This window comes from Asparagus officinalis, chromosome 1 (genome assembly GCF_001876935.1).
Source record: "Asparagus officinalis chromosome 1, Aspof.V1, whole genome shotgun sequence".
NCBI classification, from domain to species: domain Eukaryota; kingdom Viridiplantae; phylum Streptophyta; class Magnoliopsida; order Asparagales; family Asparagaceae; genus Asparagus; species Asparagus officinalis.
In genome coordinates, this window is record NC_033794.1 from 81059173 (window position 1) to 81079440 (window position 20268).

Here is a 20268-nt window from a genome sequence, read left to right on the forward strand (position 1 = left end):
TATATATATATATATATATATATTATTATCTCACTTACTGTGATAATTAAGGTCTCCTTTTGATATTATAAATATCAAAACGAGGATGTGGTCGAGGTAAAACCCGTACCTGGAGAGCTATATATATATATATATATATTTTATTATCTCACTTACTGTGATAATTAAGGTCTCCTTTTGATATTATAAATATCAAAACGAGGATGTGGTCGAGGTAAAACTCGTACCTGGAGAGCTGGACATGCAGAGCCGAGCCGCAGCAGGTTTCATAGTATTTGATTGACTTTATGGCACTGTTAGCAACAAGATCTTACAACACTCGAGAATCTAGAAGTGTGTCCGTCACCGTCAGCAGTACTACTTTCAGGAGTTCCATCACCGGTTGTACCCGTCGTGAAAGTAAAGAAGCAATACTTATGAAGGCACCACCATCACAATCAGCTGTTGATAGAGCCGCAGAGCAGGAGGTTTAGTTCTGAAAGAATAAGAAAGATATCAGACAATGAGAACAACAGAGTTTCAAGGCGTAGTTAGATGTATGTAAAAATTTCTTGAAACGTCGACTTAATACCAAGCAGAAGTTAGATGATCTCAGCATTGAGGACATCGCTAGAGAATTGCAACAACATCCAGATTTTTGACAGGGTAGCGATTATCACCAATTTGGGAGAATTCTAGTAGTGGGAGAATGATTTTAACCTAGCAACAATGACAATATAAGAAAGGAGCACAATATGATTCGAAAGCACCGAAGTAGCGCAAAATTTGGAGTATATGTTACAATCACAACAAGATCGAACAAAGAGCAAAAGAATTGTCGCAGTACACCAGCAGGGAGCCAGCAAGATAGAGGTCACGAACGATAGTCTCAGAGTCGTAATTACAGCCAGTAGTGGGGAAATAGAGGCATTACGTGTTAATCCGAGGATTAAGGGTCAGCAGGCCATATTTGCATTATCCAGGAGATTCTTGAAGGACAAATGGTCCCATATATGTTGCATCGCCAGCAGAGTTTATTCAGCAATACCGCGTGATTAGGGCACGGGTGGAGTTTTCTTCGTGATTTCTTTTTCAGCTCGGATCTAATTTAATTTAGAAAATTCGGTTATCTTTCATACCTCCGTGGGTAGGCTTCAGCTTGTAGCACATTCTTTAGATATTCCGTTATCAGTATCTACTCCTCTAGGGGAGGTGTCCACTCTATCTATAGGAGATATGTCATCAGATTAGATGAGTCAGAGTTTGTTGTCGATTTGATAGCGTTGTATATGTCCGGGTTCGATGTTATCCTTGGTAAGGTTTGGTTATCCTCCTACCAGGCTAGTATTGACTACTTTGTGAAGACAGTCAATTTGCGAGCGTCCGATGGGTCCGAGATTATTGTAGCAACCTCTCAGGGCTACCGTTTTGCGGAGTTGTTTCTGGCGTACATCGAGGAGGCAATGCGACGGGATCTGAGTATTGATTTATTGGAGACTAGAGTTGTCTCAGAGTATCAGGATGTCTTTCAGGACATACCTGAGTTACCTCCTGTGTGAGAGGTCGAGTTTTGTATTGAGTTACAGTCGGGCACAGCCCCGATATCCCGCGCACCCTATCGTATGGCACCAGCTGAGATGAGAGAGTTTCAGACCCATTTGGACAAGTTGTTAGCTCAGGGTTTTATTTATAGGAGTTATTTCTCCGTGGGGCGCACCGGTCCTCTTCGTGAAGAAGGATGGTAATATGAGATTGTGCATTGATTATAGAGAGCCGAACAAGGTCACTATCCGGAATAGGTACTCATTTCCCAGGATTGATGACTTGTTCGACTAGTTGCAGAGAGCGTAGTATTTCTCGAAGTTTGATCTTCATTCTGGTTATCATAGTTACGGGTCCGGGAGATGGATTTTCCCCAAAGCCGTTTTTCCTGATTCGATATGAACCTTTCGAGTTTCTGGTCATGTCATTTGGGTTGACTAATGCTCCCGTGGTATTCATGGATTTGATGAACGGGGTTTTTTTCATCCCTTCTTGGACCAGTTTGTAATTTTCTTTATCAATGATATTCTCATTCATCCGAGATCGGAGGCAGAACACAAGCAGCATCTACGGTTAGCTTTGAGGACTCTACAGGAGCATCAGTTTTATGCTAAATTCAGCAAATGCGAGTTTTGGCTTTCAGGAGTCAGATTTTTCGGCCACGTCATCAGCAGATAGGACATAGCAGTGGATCCGGCTAAGATTACAGCAGTTCTTAATTTGGAACCGCCGAAGATGATGACATAGATTCGAAGCTTCTTGGGTTAGTCGGTTATTACAGGAAGTTCATCCTAGACTTCTTGAAGATTTTGGCGCCACTTATATGCCTTACGAAGAAGGGTGTACAATTTATTTGGAACACGGAGTGCCAGAAGGCCTTTGATACTTTAAAGACTAAGTTGACTACAGCGCCGGTTTTGACTATTTCGAGCAGTGAAAGGACATACGTTGTTTACAAAGGTGCATCATTGGCAGGTTTAGGAGGCATCTTGATGCAGACTCAAAGGATAGAAGCATATATCTCATGATAATTTAGGGTGCACGAGCAGAACTACCCCACTCGTGATTTGGTGTTAGCAGCAGTGATATTTGCACTGAAGTCACGAGACATTACTTGTATGGAGTGCAATTTGAGTTGTTCATCGACCACCAGAGTTTGAAGTATCTCTTCTCCCAGAAGGAACTCAACCAGAGACAACGGTAGTGGATTGAGTTTATTAAGGACTATGAATTCGCGATTTAGTACATCCAGGAACAACTAAGATGTACAAGGACTTAAAGAGACACTTTTGGTGGAGTGATAGGCGTAGGAAGATTTCAGAGTATATAACTAAGTGTCGTACCTATCAGCAAGTGAAGGTGGAACATCAGAGACCGGTAGGAACACTTCGGTCTTTACCCATTTCGGAACAAAAGTGGTCGGGCATTTTTATGAACTTTATTGTAGGGTTGCCGAAGTCGAAGAAAAAAAATTTTGTTTGGGTGATAATGGATAGACTAATAAAGTCAGCACATTTTATTCCAGTGAGGACTACTTATACCGCTAATGGATAGACTAATAAAGTCAGCACATTTTATTCCAGTGAGGACTACTTATACCGCCGAGGCATATGTGAGGATATTTGTTGGGGAGATAGTTGACTTCATGAAGTTTCAGACACGATTGTATCGGATCGAGACGAATGGTCAGACGGAAAGAGTAAATCAGATGTTGGAGGACATGTTGCGGGCTTATGTCATTGACTTTCAAGGTAGATGGAAGGAATCATATTCTACTGATAGAGTTCACTTATAACAACAGTTATCAAGCGATAATTGGTGTGGACCCGTATGAAGCATCGTACGGGAGGCATTGCAGATCGCCTGTATGTTGGATAGAGCCGGATGATAGTTTAATCTTGGGCCAGAGCTTATGAGACAGATTACTGAGAAAGTAACATTGAGCAGAGAACATATTCTAGCCGCTTAAAGTCAGCAAAAGAGCTATGCAGATAAGAGATGAGGACATTTAGAGTTTTAGATTTGAAGAGTTAGTTATGCTGAAAGTATCGTTTATGAAAGACGTTCAGCGATTCGGAAGGCGTAGAAAGCTTGAGTTGAGATATATTGGACCGTTTCGGATTTTGGAGCTTATTGGGGCTGTTTCATATAGACTAGACTTTCCAGCATTGATGTCTAGTGTACATAAAGTATTTTATATTTTAATATTCAAGAAGCAATTACATGATGAAGAGCAGCAGTGAGTGTTGAACACATCAGAGATTTAGCTTTAGGATGATTTGATTACGATTGAAATCTCAGTTTGTATACTTGCTAGAGAAGACAAGAAATTTAGAAACAATATATTTTTTTTCCCTTGGTGAAAATTCAGTGGAGCCGGAAAGGAGTTGAGGAGGTTTCTCGGGAGCGCGAGGAGGATATACATAGCGACTACCCACAATTGTTTGATCAAGTAAATTAAAATTTTGTATAACTTGTTTCTGGCTTATGGTTACCTGTATGGTGTTGTTTATACTTAACACTAAAATGAGGGTATTAACACTTATCTCCTAAGTACTTGGAACATATGGTATATATATGAGGGGTTCCTTGTTTGGATTTTTCGCTCTATGTACTGGTTCCATTTAATTAGGAGTTAAGTGGGGATATTTACATTTTTGATGGTTAAGTGTAGACATCGAAGATGATTTTTGGGAGCGCGAAGATGTTATGCCACGTGACTTCCTACACCTGTTGAGGAAGTGGATTGATTTATGTGTGCGATTATTTGTGTGGTTATATTTAGATTTAACGCTAGAATGAGGATATTTTTGCTTAATTCTTAATCTTTTGGAACACATGGTATATATATGGGAGGTTCCTTATTTGGATTTTTTGCCCGACGTACTAGTTCCATTCGATTAAGGGTTGAGTGGGAATATAGTTATGCTAGACAGTTAAATATAAATATCCCTATATGCTTATCAAGAGTAAATATTTCGAGATGTTTATGTTTATGGTTGCGGGTCGAATTAGACCCTCTACGTGCTTCTCTAGTATTATTAATTGCTTGAGTATAATTTCTGAATTTCGAGGATGAAATTCTTTTAAGGGGGGAAGAAAATGTAAAACCCCAAAAATTTGAATATAGTATGATAAATAATTATAAATATGTTATATGGTGAAAATAATGTATTTTGATATTTGAGTATGATAGGAATTAATTTGAGATCAATTTAATATATATTTGTGAATATATGAGTGTAAATAAACAAATCATGCACAAAGGCCAAGAGTGAAAATCTGGGAATTTTGACCAGTTGAGAGTTTCTATATTTTTCACACTGATTCATTAAGAATCTGGAAAAGTGTATAATATCAAAGTTGTAGGTCTCTTCAAGAGATTTCCAACAAATCTTAGATCACCTTATTCAGAGATTGTATGAGAAAGTTATAGCCAAAATACCGAATAGAATGTTCCTAGTCAGACTGAATTTCCAGTTTCGGGTTTCGGGTTTGCTGCTATATATATACATGTTATATCATGAAAATCACCTCTTTTCTTCTATTTTACAAACCCTAGCAGCCCCCACTCTTCTCTCCCAAACCCTAGATCCGTTCTTGGTGATTTTTGAGGAGTTTCGAAGGGTTTCAGCGGGATTTGGAGCGATTCTATCGAAGGAGGAGCATGCTCACGCGTGTTCAGGAGTTCTACAATACCCCCTCAGGCGAGTAACATCTCGCCCAATCCTCTCCCATATTTTTAAAAGTTTAAAAACATTTTTCATGAGTTTTATTGAGCCTAAGACTTATTTTCAAGTATAAATTAATGCTCTTATTAGGGTGAATGCTAGAAATCATGTGTTTCAGATTTGAAAACCTCACCAACGAGTTTTTGATAAAAACCCAGATCTGGAGTTTTATTTAAAGAATAAAAATATGAGTTTTATTTTGATTTAATGCTTTCTTTCATGTATAGGAGTTAAATATGAGTTTTAACCTACAAGAGAATCGTTTCTCATGATAAATATGTTTTTCTCACTGTATCATAGTCTAGAATTGATAGCTATAAAGATGTAGATCAGTGTAATGGAAGGATGGATCGATTTGGCGAATTTAACTTGTGATATATGCAGATTTCAGCCCGTAAGTCGACTCACGACTCATCACGAGTCGACTCATCAGGTTGAGTCGACCCATGACTGTCATGAGTCGACTCACAAAGTCCTTTTCTGTTATCAAATGTGTTCTGTTGAGTCGACTCATATTTGAGCACGAGTCGACTCATCGCAGTACTTTCTTTCTGTTTCATTCGTGCTTCTGTTTAAATCACCTGTTGGGTATAAATAAGTATATATGCATATAGTGATTATGATTTCACCTGTACGTGTGAGATGACACTTCGAACACGAGTTTAAGTCCGTACAGTAGGGTATGTACGGGAATAACACATGCATACTTTTCTTATACGCAGTCCTCGTGTTGGACTATAATCCATTAAAGTCCTCGTGTTGGACTATAATCCATTACAGTCATGTTTTAGACTTTTGATAAACTTTGAGCAATTAACTTATCCCAGTTGGGTTCACGACATATTGTATTAGGCCGGGGCATGATAGCTACTTAGGTTGTACATGACATCTATTGTAGCTTTGTCATGTTTACTTTTCATCGGTATGGATGGGTATGTATTCTTTTCTTTATTTGTTTCTTGTGACCAACCTCGGGTTTAATATTTAGGGATCTACAATTTGAGATACAAGGTATATACATGAGTGTTTCCTTGTTTGGATTATTTCGCTCGATGTACCTATGCTCGTGTTGTATTTCCCTAAGTACTAAAACCCATTAATGTTTGTGTAAATGATTTATATTATTATGTATTAATTGTATTTTTCATGTACAACGAGCCCTATCCCTTGGGGTTGGTTGTGATGTTGCTCGCTAGCGCTTTGACGCTCGTTGTCCCTCCCCCTTTCAGTTAACGAGCCAGGAGCCTGGAGAATCGCAGGTTGATGGCGATGTACTTTAGCTTCAGCCGTCTATTTAGTTATATTTCCTTTTGATCTCCACTGTAGATTTTTGTATAGACATGTGAGAATCTTATTCTAGAAGTTGTAAAGGCTGTGTGCCATATTTCCTCTTGTCAGACATTATGTATTTGAGACTTATTGAGAACTCCAGTTCATATATTTCAGACATTTACTTGTATTCCAGTATTTTAGAATGTCAAAATATTAATTTGATCTCTATTACTTCATCAGTTAATTCTTGTATAATCTTTTACTTGCTTTGTACTACACCTGTTGTTGATTCCACTAGAGAGATAGTAATTGTGATGGTGAAACATGTTATTGCACGGTGTGGTGCATGGCAGGTTTGACATCTCTGGTTTTACCTCGGACTGTAGCCTTGTGTGAACCCAGGGGCGTCACATATACATATATATATTTACATTGTTTGAAAAACTTAAATGATTTATTTTTGAACTTTAAATCCATAGTTCATGACAATTGTATGTTTTGTAATCTTATTTTGAACTTTAAAAAAAATGGTTTTGAATTGTTTTTGAATTCATTGTAAATCACTTATATGATGATATTTATATGTTTGTGCTTATGGATCATCTATTTGTGCTTTATATTTATATGTTTGTGCTTATGGATCATCTATTTGTGCTTTATAATGCTTTCTATATGTGGTTTGATCAAGTCCTACAAAGAAAATTTTCCCTATCATCTATTTGTGCTTTATAATGCTTTCTATATGTGGTTTGATCAAGTCCTACAAAGAAAATTTTCCCTATTGATCAATTTTTTGGGTTCAAATCATGATTTATGATTTCATTTGTTTGATTTGTTTTCATTTGAAAAAAAATTTCATGATTCTCATGTTCATCATTCTTTTGATTTTATAAATCTATTTATATTTTTTATTGTGCAATGAGACACTATTTTCATAATGACATATTAATTTGTGTTCTCAATGTCTTTATGTATGTGAGTTGTATTTAGCATGTTTTCATCTATGCTTGCTCACATATATTTGCTTTGGTCTTTAATGCATATATTTCATAAGGTATTTTGATCGGGGGAGTCATTCCCTATATTTGTTTTATACTCACCGTACTTATTAATAGGGGGAGCTTTCGCTCTCTTATTCTTTTGTTTTCCCCTTTTTGATGTTGTCAAAGGGGGAGAAATATTGTGAGTATATCCTTTTTGATTATATGCATGATAATTATAATTGGTATATTCATTTTCTTTCATACATATATCTCTTTTTGTAAATTGTTTGTCATCATCAAAAAGGGGGAGATTGTTGGGTCCCTTTTGTTTTAATGATGATTTACAAATAATTTATATCTAATATTATTTGTCTAGTGTTTGTGTTTTGTATCTATTCTAGGTAAACAATATGCTGGAGGATGGATGAAATCGAGCCTCAACGATAATATCAAATGGAGGTTGGCGGAATAGTGGAGTGAAGCAATACAATTCAAGTTGAAGATCCAAGTTCAAGCTTCAACCGTAAAGTGTATCAAGAAGAGCTTCATTGAAGATCACAAGCTTGAGTATAATAGTTTCTAGTGTTTGTAGTATAGGTTTATACTTGTGTGTTAATACTTTAAGCACATATTATTCACACACACGTATTTGATGATTTTATCAAAATATAGGTTTTTTGATAAAATATTGTTTTATTAGTTTATAGACTTCAACATCACTTTATACATGGTTTATCAAAGTCTATAAAATCATTTGGTAATTTTTTAAAACATGGTTTAGTCAAAATGACAAAAACAAGTGTTTCAAGTTTTCATGTTTTGGACTAGTTTTGTAAAATAAAGAGTTTTCACAAATATGAAGTGCAATTCCAAAAAAATCTTTTTGTGACATGTTTATAAACATTTCCCAAAGTTTCATAATTTTTGGAATTTATTTGCTATTTTTAAAGGCACTTCAAAAATTAGTTTTTCAGTTTTAAACAGGTCGATAGTGTGTTATCAGTTGACTGATGATTTTAGTAGACTAGTCAGTCAACTGATGAATGTGCCTGGAATCCTCATTTTCCTCTCTGCTTTGTTTCAGTCGACTGATGTGTCGACTGATGTCATGTTTACAGTTTCCAGATTTTCGGTTCTTGACCGGTTTATAAAATAAATTATTTCTCTCAAATGGAAAGTGATATTTAAAAAATTCTTTCTCTAACATGTTCACATACATGTTTAGAAACTTCCATAAAACGTTCACAATTTTTGGAGTTGATCTACTATGCCAAATTGATTTTACAAGATTGGGTATTTTAGTAGTTTTTAGAAACTATAATATTTGTGTTCAAACACTTATTTCTCTCAACGGAAAAGTTATATTTTAGAAATTCTTTCTCTAACATGTTTATATAAATGTCTAGAACCGTCCCTAAAAATTTCATGATTTTTGGATTTGATTTACTATTTGTAATTGATTTTACAAAACCAGATACGTAAAATTCCAACTCTCTGAAACTGTCTGTTTTTTTTCTGTCAAGTCATCAGTCGACTGATTTATATTTTCAGTCGACCGACAACCTCATAATGGCTAGTTTTTCCAAATTTTCATATATCTGTTATTTTGTCTTTTTGCTTGGTTTTCTTGGGTTTTTTAGGGTTGTTTCTTCATCCTATATATACTCATTGCCCTCTAATATTCTGAATTAATTAAGAAAAGTTTTAAAAGAGGTTTAAAGAGTTTTCAAGGGTGTTTAGTGTTTTGTTTACAAGACTTTGCTTGTGAAGATAATTTCACAAGAGCTAGAGGAGATCACCATTTGTGTTTGAGCTTCAACTCTTCTCTCTCTCCCTCTTGTCATCTATAGAGAAGTTCTCCTAAACTCAATCTAGCTTTACAATTTATATTGTTTGATTATCATTTTATTAAGCTAGTGTTTATATTGAGTTTAGTTGATTTGATTTTTCTCTTTGCTCACACACAACCTATTAAGCTTATTGTATTTGCATACATTGTATAATTAGATTGTACGAATGTGTGATTTAGAGAGTGAGCCTACATTGAGTTCTCATCTATTGTAGAGAACAAATTTATTGTATTATGAGCTTCATTGTGAGATACACTTTGTAATATACTTATACATCGATAGGAATGTATGATGAGAGATGGGGTTGTCCCAAGATGAGAGGGGTCGGCGGTAATACCTAGAGGTAGGTTGTAATTCCTAACACTTAAGGGAGACATGGGCTAGAGACCAACACTTGAGGTGGTAGTGAGTGTGATTGCAAGAGTGTGGATTGTAAAGTTTTCGGTGAACTAGAAAACTGAGTGTGAGGTGTAAACGTTATTCGGGTGAGCGTAGAAAACCTGGTTGTGATAGTGGAGATCTTCTCGAGGTGAGGAGCAGAGACGTAGGTCTAGGGGACCGAACTGCGTGATCATATCGTTTGTTTGTGATTGCATTGGCGCACGTATTTTTGTGTTCATATTTATATTGCTTTTGTTAATTACTCATTGTTTATTTCCCACTATCTTAGTTTGTTTGTTTCACCCTTGTATTATTTGTATATCCTTGCATATATATCTTGTCATATATCATACTTGCTAGGATATTTATTAAATTAGTTTTTAAATTGGCATAAATCAGATTAGATTAGCATAAACCCTATTCACACCCCCCCAGGGTTCTTTTCTAGTGGCATTAGGATACTTTCAATTGGTATCAGAGCTTGGTGCTCTTTGATTTAAGGTCTAACCACCTTGAGTTAAAGATCCAAGTTATCTTATTATGCTAATCTAGTTTTGATTTTATTTGTATATTGCTTGCATATTTTTATATATTATGGACATACATAGTACATCTTATTTAGGCTATGATCCTAGTATTGCTACTAAATTTAATGTCTTCCCCTATGACCAATGGTGTTCTAGATTTAATATATTTGTTAGATCTAAATATTTTAATTTATGGGAAGTTATTGAAAATGCTTATATTGTACCCACTTCGAAAAAATCCAAGTGGAGTAAAAATGATAAAAGAATGTTTACTATGAACAAGATCTTGTTAGAATTTTTACTAAATGCTTTTGACTTATCTATTTCTAACAAGTTTGTTCATTTTGATAGTGCTTATACTTTATGAAAATTTATTAAAGCACATCAAGGAAACTTGGAGGCAATCCGACGAGCTTTGGTGGCTTCCTCTTTAAGTTCTATTGGAGCATCATCATCATGCACACGGCCACTAGGTGAAAGCCCTAGTATGGTAAGCGATTCAGTATCCGATAGTGATATATCCGTTAATGAACTTGCTTGTGCATATGATAGGTTAATGCATGCCTACACTAAGTTGCATAAAAATTTTATTGACTTAAAAAACAAGCATGTAACTTTAAAATCCGATCATGAATTGCTAGCATCTAAATTTGATACTATTGCTAAAGATAATGTGATCCTTAAAGAAAATAATAAAAAATTAAAATTGGATAGTATTACCTTGAGTTCCAATGTTGCTAGCTTAATTCATGAGAAGAATAATGTCATATTAGAAGTAGAAAATATTATAAATGAATTTGATTCATTTAAGAATGATCATGCTCTTTCTACTTCTAGTGTCAATGCATATGCACCGAATGATGAATTGAATCATGTTAAGGATCGCATATCATCTCTTGGTTCTTTACTAAAAACATGCATTATTAATCATAACAAGCTTATGGACTTGTGTGCAAAGTCTAATACAAACTCTTCTAAGAAACCCACTTACTATGCACACATGTATAACAAAATTTATAAGTGTTCCATTTGCGGCCGAAAAGGCCATATTGCTAAATTTTGTTATAATACACAAAAGCCCATCAAGACAAATAATTCGTGTGCATTCCATCAAGTTTCTTCATTACACACACATGCACATGTATCAAATGATCATCATAAGCATGCTAGTGTGTTTAAATGTGATTATTATGATCGTTTTGGCCATTTGGCAAAATTTTGTTTTGATTTGAAAAGGAATTCTAGTTTACCAAATATTTCTAGTAGACCACATGTTTTTTAAATGTGAAGTTTGTGGTAGATTTGGTCATTTGGCCAAATATTGTTTTGATTTAAGAAGAGTTTCTCGTTTGCAAAATAATTTTAAAGAATAACCTATTTTTGCAAATGAGTCCTGTGCACAACCGTTTGGTCAACACAAATCATTTTAACCCTTTCATTATACTTATTACAACCGGAAGGGTCATTTACATAATTTTTATTTTGACCGTATTCGTGCACCACATGTACCCAAGAGGGTTCATAACCCTAGGGCTTTGAACTTTAATGATAGGGGTCATGTCCCTAAGTTTTCCGGCACCAAAAGTTCTTGGGTGCCAAAATAAAATTAATGATATTTATGTTGTGTTTTCTAGATTTTAGGATTTTATTTGTTTTCAAACATATATATACATATATACATTTACATTGTTTGAAAAACTTAAATGATTTATTTTTGAACTTTAAATCCATAGTTCATGACAATTGTATGTTTTGTAATCTTATTTTGAACTTTAAAAAAATGGTTTTGAATTGTTTTTGAATTCATTGTAAATCACTTATATGTGATATTTATATGTTTGTGCTTATGGATCATCTATTTGTGCTTTATAATGCTTTCTATATGTGGTTTGATCAAGTCCTACAAAGAAAATTTTCCCTTTTGATCAATTTTTTGGGTTCAAATCATGATTTATGATTTTATTTGGTTGATTTATTTTCATTTGAAAACTTTTTTCATGATTCTCATGTTCCTCATTCTTTTGATTTTATAAATCAATTTATATTTTTTTATTGTGCAATGAGACACTATTTTCATAATGACATATTTATTTGTGTTCTCAATGTCTTTTTATATGTGAGTTGTATTTAGCATGTTTTCATCTATGCTTTCTCACATATATTTACCTTGGTCTTTAATGCATATATTTCATAAGGTATTTTGATAAGGGGAGTCATTCCCTATATTTGTTTTATACTCACCGTGCTTATTTATAGGGGGGGCTTTCGCTCTCTTATTCTTTTGTTTTCCCCTTTTGATGTTGTCAAAGGGAGAAAAATATTGTGAGTATATCCTTTTTTATTATATGCATGATAATTATAATTGGTATATTCATTTCCTTTCATGCATATATTTCTTTTTCTAAATTGTTTTTCATCATCAAAAAGGGGGAGATTGTTGGGTACCTTTTGTTTTGATGATGATTTACAAATAATTTATATCTAATGTTGTTTGTCTAGTGTTTGTGTTTTATATCTATTCTAGGCAAACAATATGCTGGATGATGGATGGAATCGAGCCTTAACGATTATATCCAATGGAGGTTGGCAGAATAGTGGAGTGAAATAATACAATTCAAGTTGAAGATCCAAGTTTAAGCTTCATCCGTAAAGTGTATCAAGAAGAGCTTCGTTGAAGATCACAAGATTGGGTATAATAGTTTCTAGTGTTTGTAGTATAGGTTTATACTTGTGTGTTAATACTTTAAGCTCATATTATTCACACCCACGTATTTGATGATTTTATCAAAATATAGGTTTTTTTTTATAAAATATTATTTTATTAGTATATAGACTTCAACATCACTTTATACATAGTTTATCAAAGTCTATAAAATCATTTTGTAAATTTTTAAAACATGGTTTAGTCAAAATGACAAAAACAAGTATTTTAAGTTTTCATGTTTTGGACTAGTTTTGTAAAATAAAGAGTTTTCACAAATATGAAGTGCAATTCTAAAAAAATCTTTTTGTCACATGTTCATTTACATGTTTATAAACATTTTCCAAAGTTTCATAATTTTTGGAATTTATTTAATATTTTTAAAGGCACTTCAAAAATTAGTTTTTAAGTTTTAAACAGGCTGATAGTGTGTTATCAGTCGACTGATCAGTCGACTGATGATTTTAGTAGACTGATTAGTCGACTGATGAATGTGCATGGAATCCTCATTTTCCTCTCTGCTTTGTTTCAGTCGACTGATGTGTTGACTGATGTCATGTTTACAGTTTCTAGATTTTCGGTTCTTGACCGGTTTACAAAATAAATTATTTCTCTCAAATAGAAAATGATATTTATAAAATTCTTTCTCTAACAGGTTCACATACATGTTTAGAAACTTCCATGAAACTTTCATGGTTTTTGGAGTTGATCTACCATGTCAAATTGATTTTACAAGATCGGGTATTTTAGTAGTTTTTAGAAACTGTAATATTTGTATTCAAATATTTATTTATCTCAACTGAGAAGTGATATTTTAGAAATTCTTTCTCTAACATGTTTATATACATGTCTAGAACCGTTTCTAAAACTTTCATGATTTTTGGATTTAATTTACTATTTTTAATTGATTTTACAAAACTAGATACGTAAAATTCCAGCTCTCTGAAACTGTCTGTTTTTCTTCTGTAGAGTCATCAGTCGACTGATGTATATTTTCAGTCGACCGACAACCTCATAACGGCTAGTTGTTCCAAATTTTCATATTTCCGTTATTTTATCTTTTTGCTTGGTTTTCTTGGGTTTTGGGGGGTTGTTTCTTCATCCTATATATACCCATTGCCCTCTAATATACTGAATTAATTAAAAAAAGTTTTAAAAGAGGTTTAAAGATTTTTCAAGGGTGTTTAGTGCTTTGTTTACAAGAGTTTGTTTGTGAAGATAATTTTACAAGAGCTAGAGGAGATCACCATTTGTGTTTGAGCTTCAACTCTTCTCTGTCTCCCTCTTGTCATCTATAGAGAAGTTCTCCTAAACTCAATCTAGCTTTACAATTTATATTGTTTGATTATCATTTTATTAAGCTAGTGTTTATATTGAGTTTAGTTGATTTGGTTTTTCTCTTTGCTCACACACAACCTATTGAGCTTATTGTATTTGCATATATTGTATAATTGGGTTGTAGGATTGTGTGACTTAGAGAGTGAGCCTACATTGAGTTCTCATCTATTGTAGAGAACAAATTTATTATATTGTGAGCTTCATTGTGAGATACACTTTATAATATACTTGTACACTGAGAGGAGTGTATGGTGAGAGATGGGGTCGTCCCAAGAGGAGTGGGGTAGATGGTAATGCATAGAGGTAGGTTGTAATTCCTAACACTTGAGGGAGGCACGGGCTAGAGACCAACACTTGAGGTGGTAGCGAGTGTGATTGCAAGAGTGTGGATTATAAAGTTTTCGGTGAACTAGAAAACCGAGTGTGAGGTGTAAACGTTATTCGGGTGAGCGTAGAAAATCTGGTTGTGATAGTGGAGATCTCCTCGAGGTGAGGAGCAGAGATGTAGGTCGTGGGGACCGAACTCCGTGATCATATCGTTTGTTTGTGATTGTATCGGCGCACATATTTTTGTGTTCATATTTATATTGCCTTTGTTAATTACTCATTATTTATTTCCCACTATCTTATTTTGTTTGTTTCACCCTTGTATTATTTGTATATCCTTGCATATATATCTTGTCATATATCATACTTGCTAGGATATTTGTTAAATTATTTTTTAAATTAGCATAAATTGGATTAGATTTGCATAAATCCTATTCACTCCCCTCTATGGTTCTTTCATAGTGTCATTAGGGTACTTTCAGCTTTATCATATTACTTAAAAAAATAATATAACTCAGCATTGGCATTCACAAAATAATCAAAAAAATATTAATTCCCTCACTCCGCTGAGTAGATGTCATTCTTATAGTAAAAGTATCTTTAAGATACACAGGAGCCCAATGATCTTGATGATTGTATAAATTTAATAATCTTCTACTTTTATCTACACCGTATTTGTCCCTCATTTTTTTCCCAACGCTTTTTAAAATTTTCTTCTATTTAACTCAAATACTATTTGTTATACTTTATGGAAACTTCCTCACCATAATCATTAGGCATTGATTGAAGATTTTGTAAGGCATTCCTATGAATGTGCCAAGAATAAAAGTGATGGAGAGTTTGAGGAAAAACTTTTTGAATTGCACTATGCATAGCTTTATCTTGATCAGTGATGATTGTTATAGGTGTTATACCCGACATACATTTTAGCCATCAGCTAAATAACCATATAAAGTCCTCCTCTAGTTCATTGGTCAATAGTGCACACCCAAATAGAATAGATTATCAATGATGGTTAACGTTCGTAAATGGTGCAAACAATAATTTTAAATTGTTTGTTCTATATGTAGTATCAAAATAAACAACATCTCCAAATTGCAAGTAAAAAGTCCTCGCCCTACCATCCATCTGAAAAACACTTCTCATCGTCCTATCATTTTCTAAATCTAGTACAAAGTAAAATTGAGGATCAGATACCTTTTTCTTTTGAAATTGACAAACTATGTTCACGCACTCATGGCCGACATTGTTTCTTTATTTAATTCTAAGATGATCTTTGCATTCTTGTTGAGTGAGAGATCCTTGTTCATTTCTATGAGAAACGTCTACAACCTTACAAATGGTAGAAGACAGTAAACCTTGGTTGTCAAGAGTATATATCAACATTTTTATCGATTGAGATCGATGAAGCGTCCGATGTGATTAATGCTTCTTTACACAATTTGGGGTGATTAATGGATGACCATTATGATTAATAATAAAATTTCACACCACCTATTTTCCAGTGCTTCTATCAAGTCTAATAACCATCCTTACGTTGCATCCACATCTTGTATCGGACTTTTGAATTACATTCATATCATCTTCTCTTTTATATTCTAAAAATTTAAAGCATTCTTTGTCACATACAAATGTTCTACATATGATTACATCTTTCTTTCTCGACCAAAATGTATGACTCTTGCGAAAACCAAATCCCTTAAGTCTGGCATATGCATTGTAGAAATTATAACCTTCCTCATGTGTAGAGAACTTCATTCCGATATATAGATCAACAACAAGATTACCTTTGCCATTTTTAACACCAATAGGCTCATCAACATTCTCCTCATGCTTGGATGCCTATAAAAATAGAGAAACAAAATTTATGAAAAAAGACCCAATTCATGCTTAAAAATAACTATTTTGGTATATGTCATTAGTTAGTAGTACACTATAAATAATAAGATATTATCATCTAAGAGAAAAAACTTATCGTAGATAGTAGATCATGGTCCTCACCTTCAAGGTCAAGGGCTATAAGTTTTCTAAGAGAAAAAACTTATCGTAGATAGTAGATCATGGTCCTCACCTTCAAGGTCAAGGGCTATAAGTTTTCTTCATCTTCATCCATTGTCGTATTAGTAGATCATGGTCCTCACCTTCAAGGTCAAGGGCTATAAGTTTTCTTCATCTTCATCCATTGTCGTACCACGTGAGAGAATTGTTGGAGTGTTTACACAAGCTATCAAATTATCACATAAAACAAGTTTAAAATCTTTAAAATTTTGTCATCAAGTTGATCTTTCAATTTCACTAAAAAATTTCATTATCAAAGCACAAAAACTAAATCAACCCTAATGAATAGTAGCTCAAATTGTACCAAATTCAAGATATAAGTTCGACTCTCAAATGAAATAAAATTATGATAGTTCAAATCAAATTTAAAGTTCATATCCAATTTAACAATAAACATATCCCAAAATCTAAACTCAAATATAATGCCCACTATTATACATTTCTTCAAAAGGTCATATTCATAGCAAAATTATATGAATATCTAGAACTCAAAAAAGTTCATATCTAATTTAACATTAAACATGTCCCAAAATCAACAAGAATTACAAGATAAAAATTCCCTAACTAAACTTACATAGCAAAATTATATGAAAATCTAGAACTCAAAAAATTATATGGATAACTTGGTTAAGTTGAAGGTCGCCGAAATTCAAGGAGGAGATGGCGGTGGAGGTGTCAACGTGTCGAGTAGATCTAAGGCGTAGAGGCATCGAGGAGGGGATAATTAAGATGGTGGAGCTTGTGGGCGAGCATCGAGGGGTCGAGGAGAGTGCGAGGAGATGTGGTTGAGGGGAGCTCGAGGTGAAGTGGGAACTCGAGGGAGCGATAGCGAGGGCGAGCGAGGGATGAACTCGAAAGAGGCGCGGTGACGAGTGGAACTTGAAGAAGACGGCGAGTGAAGAGGGCAAAGGAGGGCAGCAAGACTACCTCGACATGGGCAAAGCTAAACTCAAGGCGACTAAACTCAGACGTGGGCTAATCAAGGAACACGACGTAGAGGGACGGGTGGAATAAGGGCGAAGCGAGGAAGTGCGGCGAAAAGTGGGAAACTCATGGGCGCGTGGCAGCAAAGGCAGGGAGTGGTGAAGGGTGAATTGTGGTGAAGGACGAACTCGAGGATGAGGCAGGGAGCGGCGGTGACGAAGTGGGAACTCGCGAGCGAAGTGGGCAGGGAGTGGTGAAGGGTGAACTTGAGGGCAAGGAGAAGATCTTAGGGTGAACTCATGGTGAAGGCCGAACTCAAGGGTGAGGTGGAGAGTGGTGACGATGAACTTGAGGCTAAACTCATGGGCGAGGCAGGCGGTGAGGCGGGGAACGACCTTAGGATGAGCTCGAGGGTGAACTCGAGTGCAGGGAGCAGATCTCAGGGTGAACTCGTGGTGAAGGACAAACTCAAGGGCTAGGCGGGGAGCGGCGATGAGCTCCGGTGATGAGGGGATGCCCTGAGATCTGATCTGAGATAAGAGTAAGGGGTAGAGATTTTGGGGGGATGGGTTTTTGAATGAAGGGACCAGATCTTTTTGAGGAAAAAGCAGTAAGGGATATTGAGACCATATCGTTTTGCGACAAACTTTATAAAAGAATATGTTGGTTGCACTGTTTTAAAAAACCTCCACCTAGTCCGCTTAGGCGTTCGCCTAGGCCTAGGCGGTAACTAGGCCGCCTAACTAGCGCCTAGCGTCTAAACGGTATTTAGGCTGCCCACCTAGATTTTACAAGCGTTTAGGGGAACATTGTCTGCTTACGTGGATTACATCGTATAGGTCTTGGTTATGATTTTATGTGTTGTTGCCTACACGTCATCCAAACTCCATTAACCTCCAAATACGAACACCTCCACTACTTCCTCCGACCTTTAACAAAATCTCATCGACCACCACTTAAATGAAGAAAGAAATCCGCCTAGACACCAGTCCGGCATCTAAGCTTTCTGTAACATTGACATTCACTATAAAGTATAGTATTTTAAAAAAAAAACATCTTAGGTTCTAGCCTTGTTAATTATTATTTTTGGCTATTTAGTATCTAAGTATGCATGATTTATTGTGGAACTAAAATTGCTATATTTTTTTGAAAATTTATATGAATTTATTACATATTGTAATTTGAGTTGAGATGAACTTATAATTTGAGTTGAGAAGTATAAACATACAAAGAGCTATTGTAATTGGTAAACCAAGCAATTTAGTTAATAGTGTTGGTATTTTAGTATTTATGCATCTTTGATTGAGTATATATATATTTATCTTCAAGTATCATAATTAAAAAAAAAATAAATAAATAAACGCCCAGAAACCGCTTAGACGCCCGTCTAGACGACTAAGCGTTGGGCGCCAAGTCCTACGCCTAGAAGCGCCCAACGTTTAATGTAACATTGGTTGGTTGATATATCTGTTGTATTGGGGATATTTAAAACAATAACTTGCACGAATTAGGACCTAAAAGAACTTGGTTGGTAAGTAATTAAGAAAGATGTGATAACGTTTAAGTGTTTAACTTAACTTAGAAGATAGCCTTAAATAGTACTAAATGGAAGAATATGATTTATGTGGCTGACCCAAAATTTTAAATAAAAGATTTGTTCTTGTTCTCATTGTTGTTATCCAGCAACTTTTTCACCATACAAAGGCTCTTTTTTCAAACTGTGATTGGTTCTGTAATAGTTTTTGAATCAACCCTATTGCCACACTAGCCGGTTGTGGATTGACATTATTGATATCATATTTATTAAAGACATTTAGTTCAATTTATAGATCTACCCCTTTGCCATGTATGCTTATCACTATAATTTCATACTAATTATTTTTAACTAACGGTTGTGAACCAACTTAATCATGAAGCTGAAAAATAGCTACTAAAGTTTACTCCTTCATGTCCTCCAACGAAAATAAAACTTCAAATTGTGGAAAGGAGGAAATTACAGTTAAAGATTTTTCATTTTAAATATCCCAAATAAATAGCTTGCTAGTACCACTTGGACCTATTTTACTGTAGTACCACTTGGACCCATTTTACTGTAGTGTTTGCGATGGCATGACATGGAGTTTTTCATGAGTTTTTTGGTTCAATGAAAAGGGGGTGGGGGTTTATGATACCAAATTTGTCACGCCCCGGTTCCAAAAATGTAATAACTTGGAACGTGACTCGGCCGGCAATGCAACCATTCGGCCACATTCATGCCTCTAGATCATCATGTATATAAATATAAAGTCAAAACTACACCATAGAGCATGTAACTAAGACACGGCCGGCAATGCAACCATTCGGCCACATTCATGCCTCTAGATCATCATGTATATAAATATAAAGTCAAAACTACACCATAGAGCATGTAACTAAGACAATAAAAAAATGTATAGATAAACACCTCGGTTCCAAAACGTAAAAAGTTAGAACGTGACTCGGTTGGCAATCAACCATTTAGCCACATTTACGCCTCTAGATCATCATGTATATAGATATAAACCAAAACTACACCATAAAGCATGTAACTAAGATAATAAAAGAAATGTGTAGATGAAAAAATCTCCAAAAGGACAGAGTCCAAATACGAGTTTCACTACTATCCACAATGGGAAA

The 20268-nt window shown here is 35.0% G+C and overlaps 1 protein-coding gene across 1 annotated transcript in view; it reads right to left on the reverse strand.

Moving 5' to 3' along the window:
- LOC109836485 (protein FAR1-RELATED SEQUENCE 5-like) overlaps positions 1 to 20268 on the reverse strand; it is a 36603-nt gene that overhangs the window by 10460 nt on the left and 5875 nt on the right. The window contains exon 2 of the mRNA XM_020404394.1: positions 16282 to 16473. Coding sequence (XP_020259983.1) covers positions 16282 to 16473 — 192 coding nt within the window. The remainder of the gene's footprint in view (positions 1 to 16281; positions 16474 to 20268) is intronic.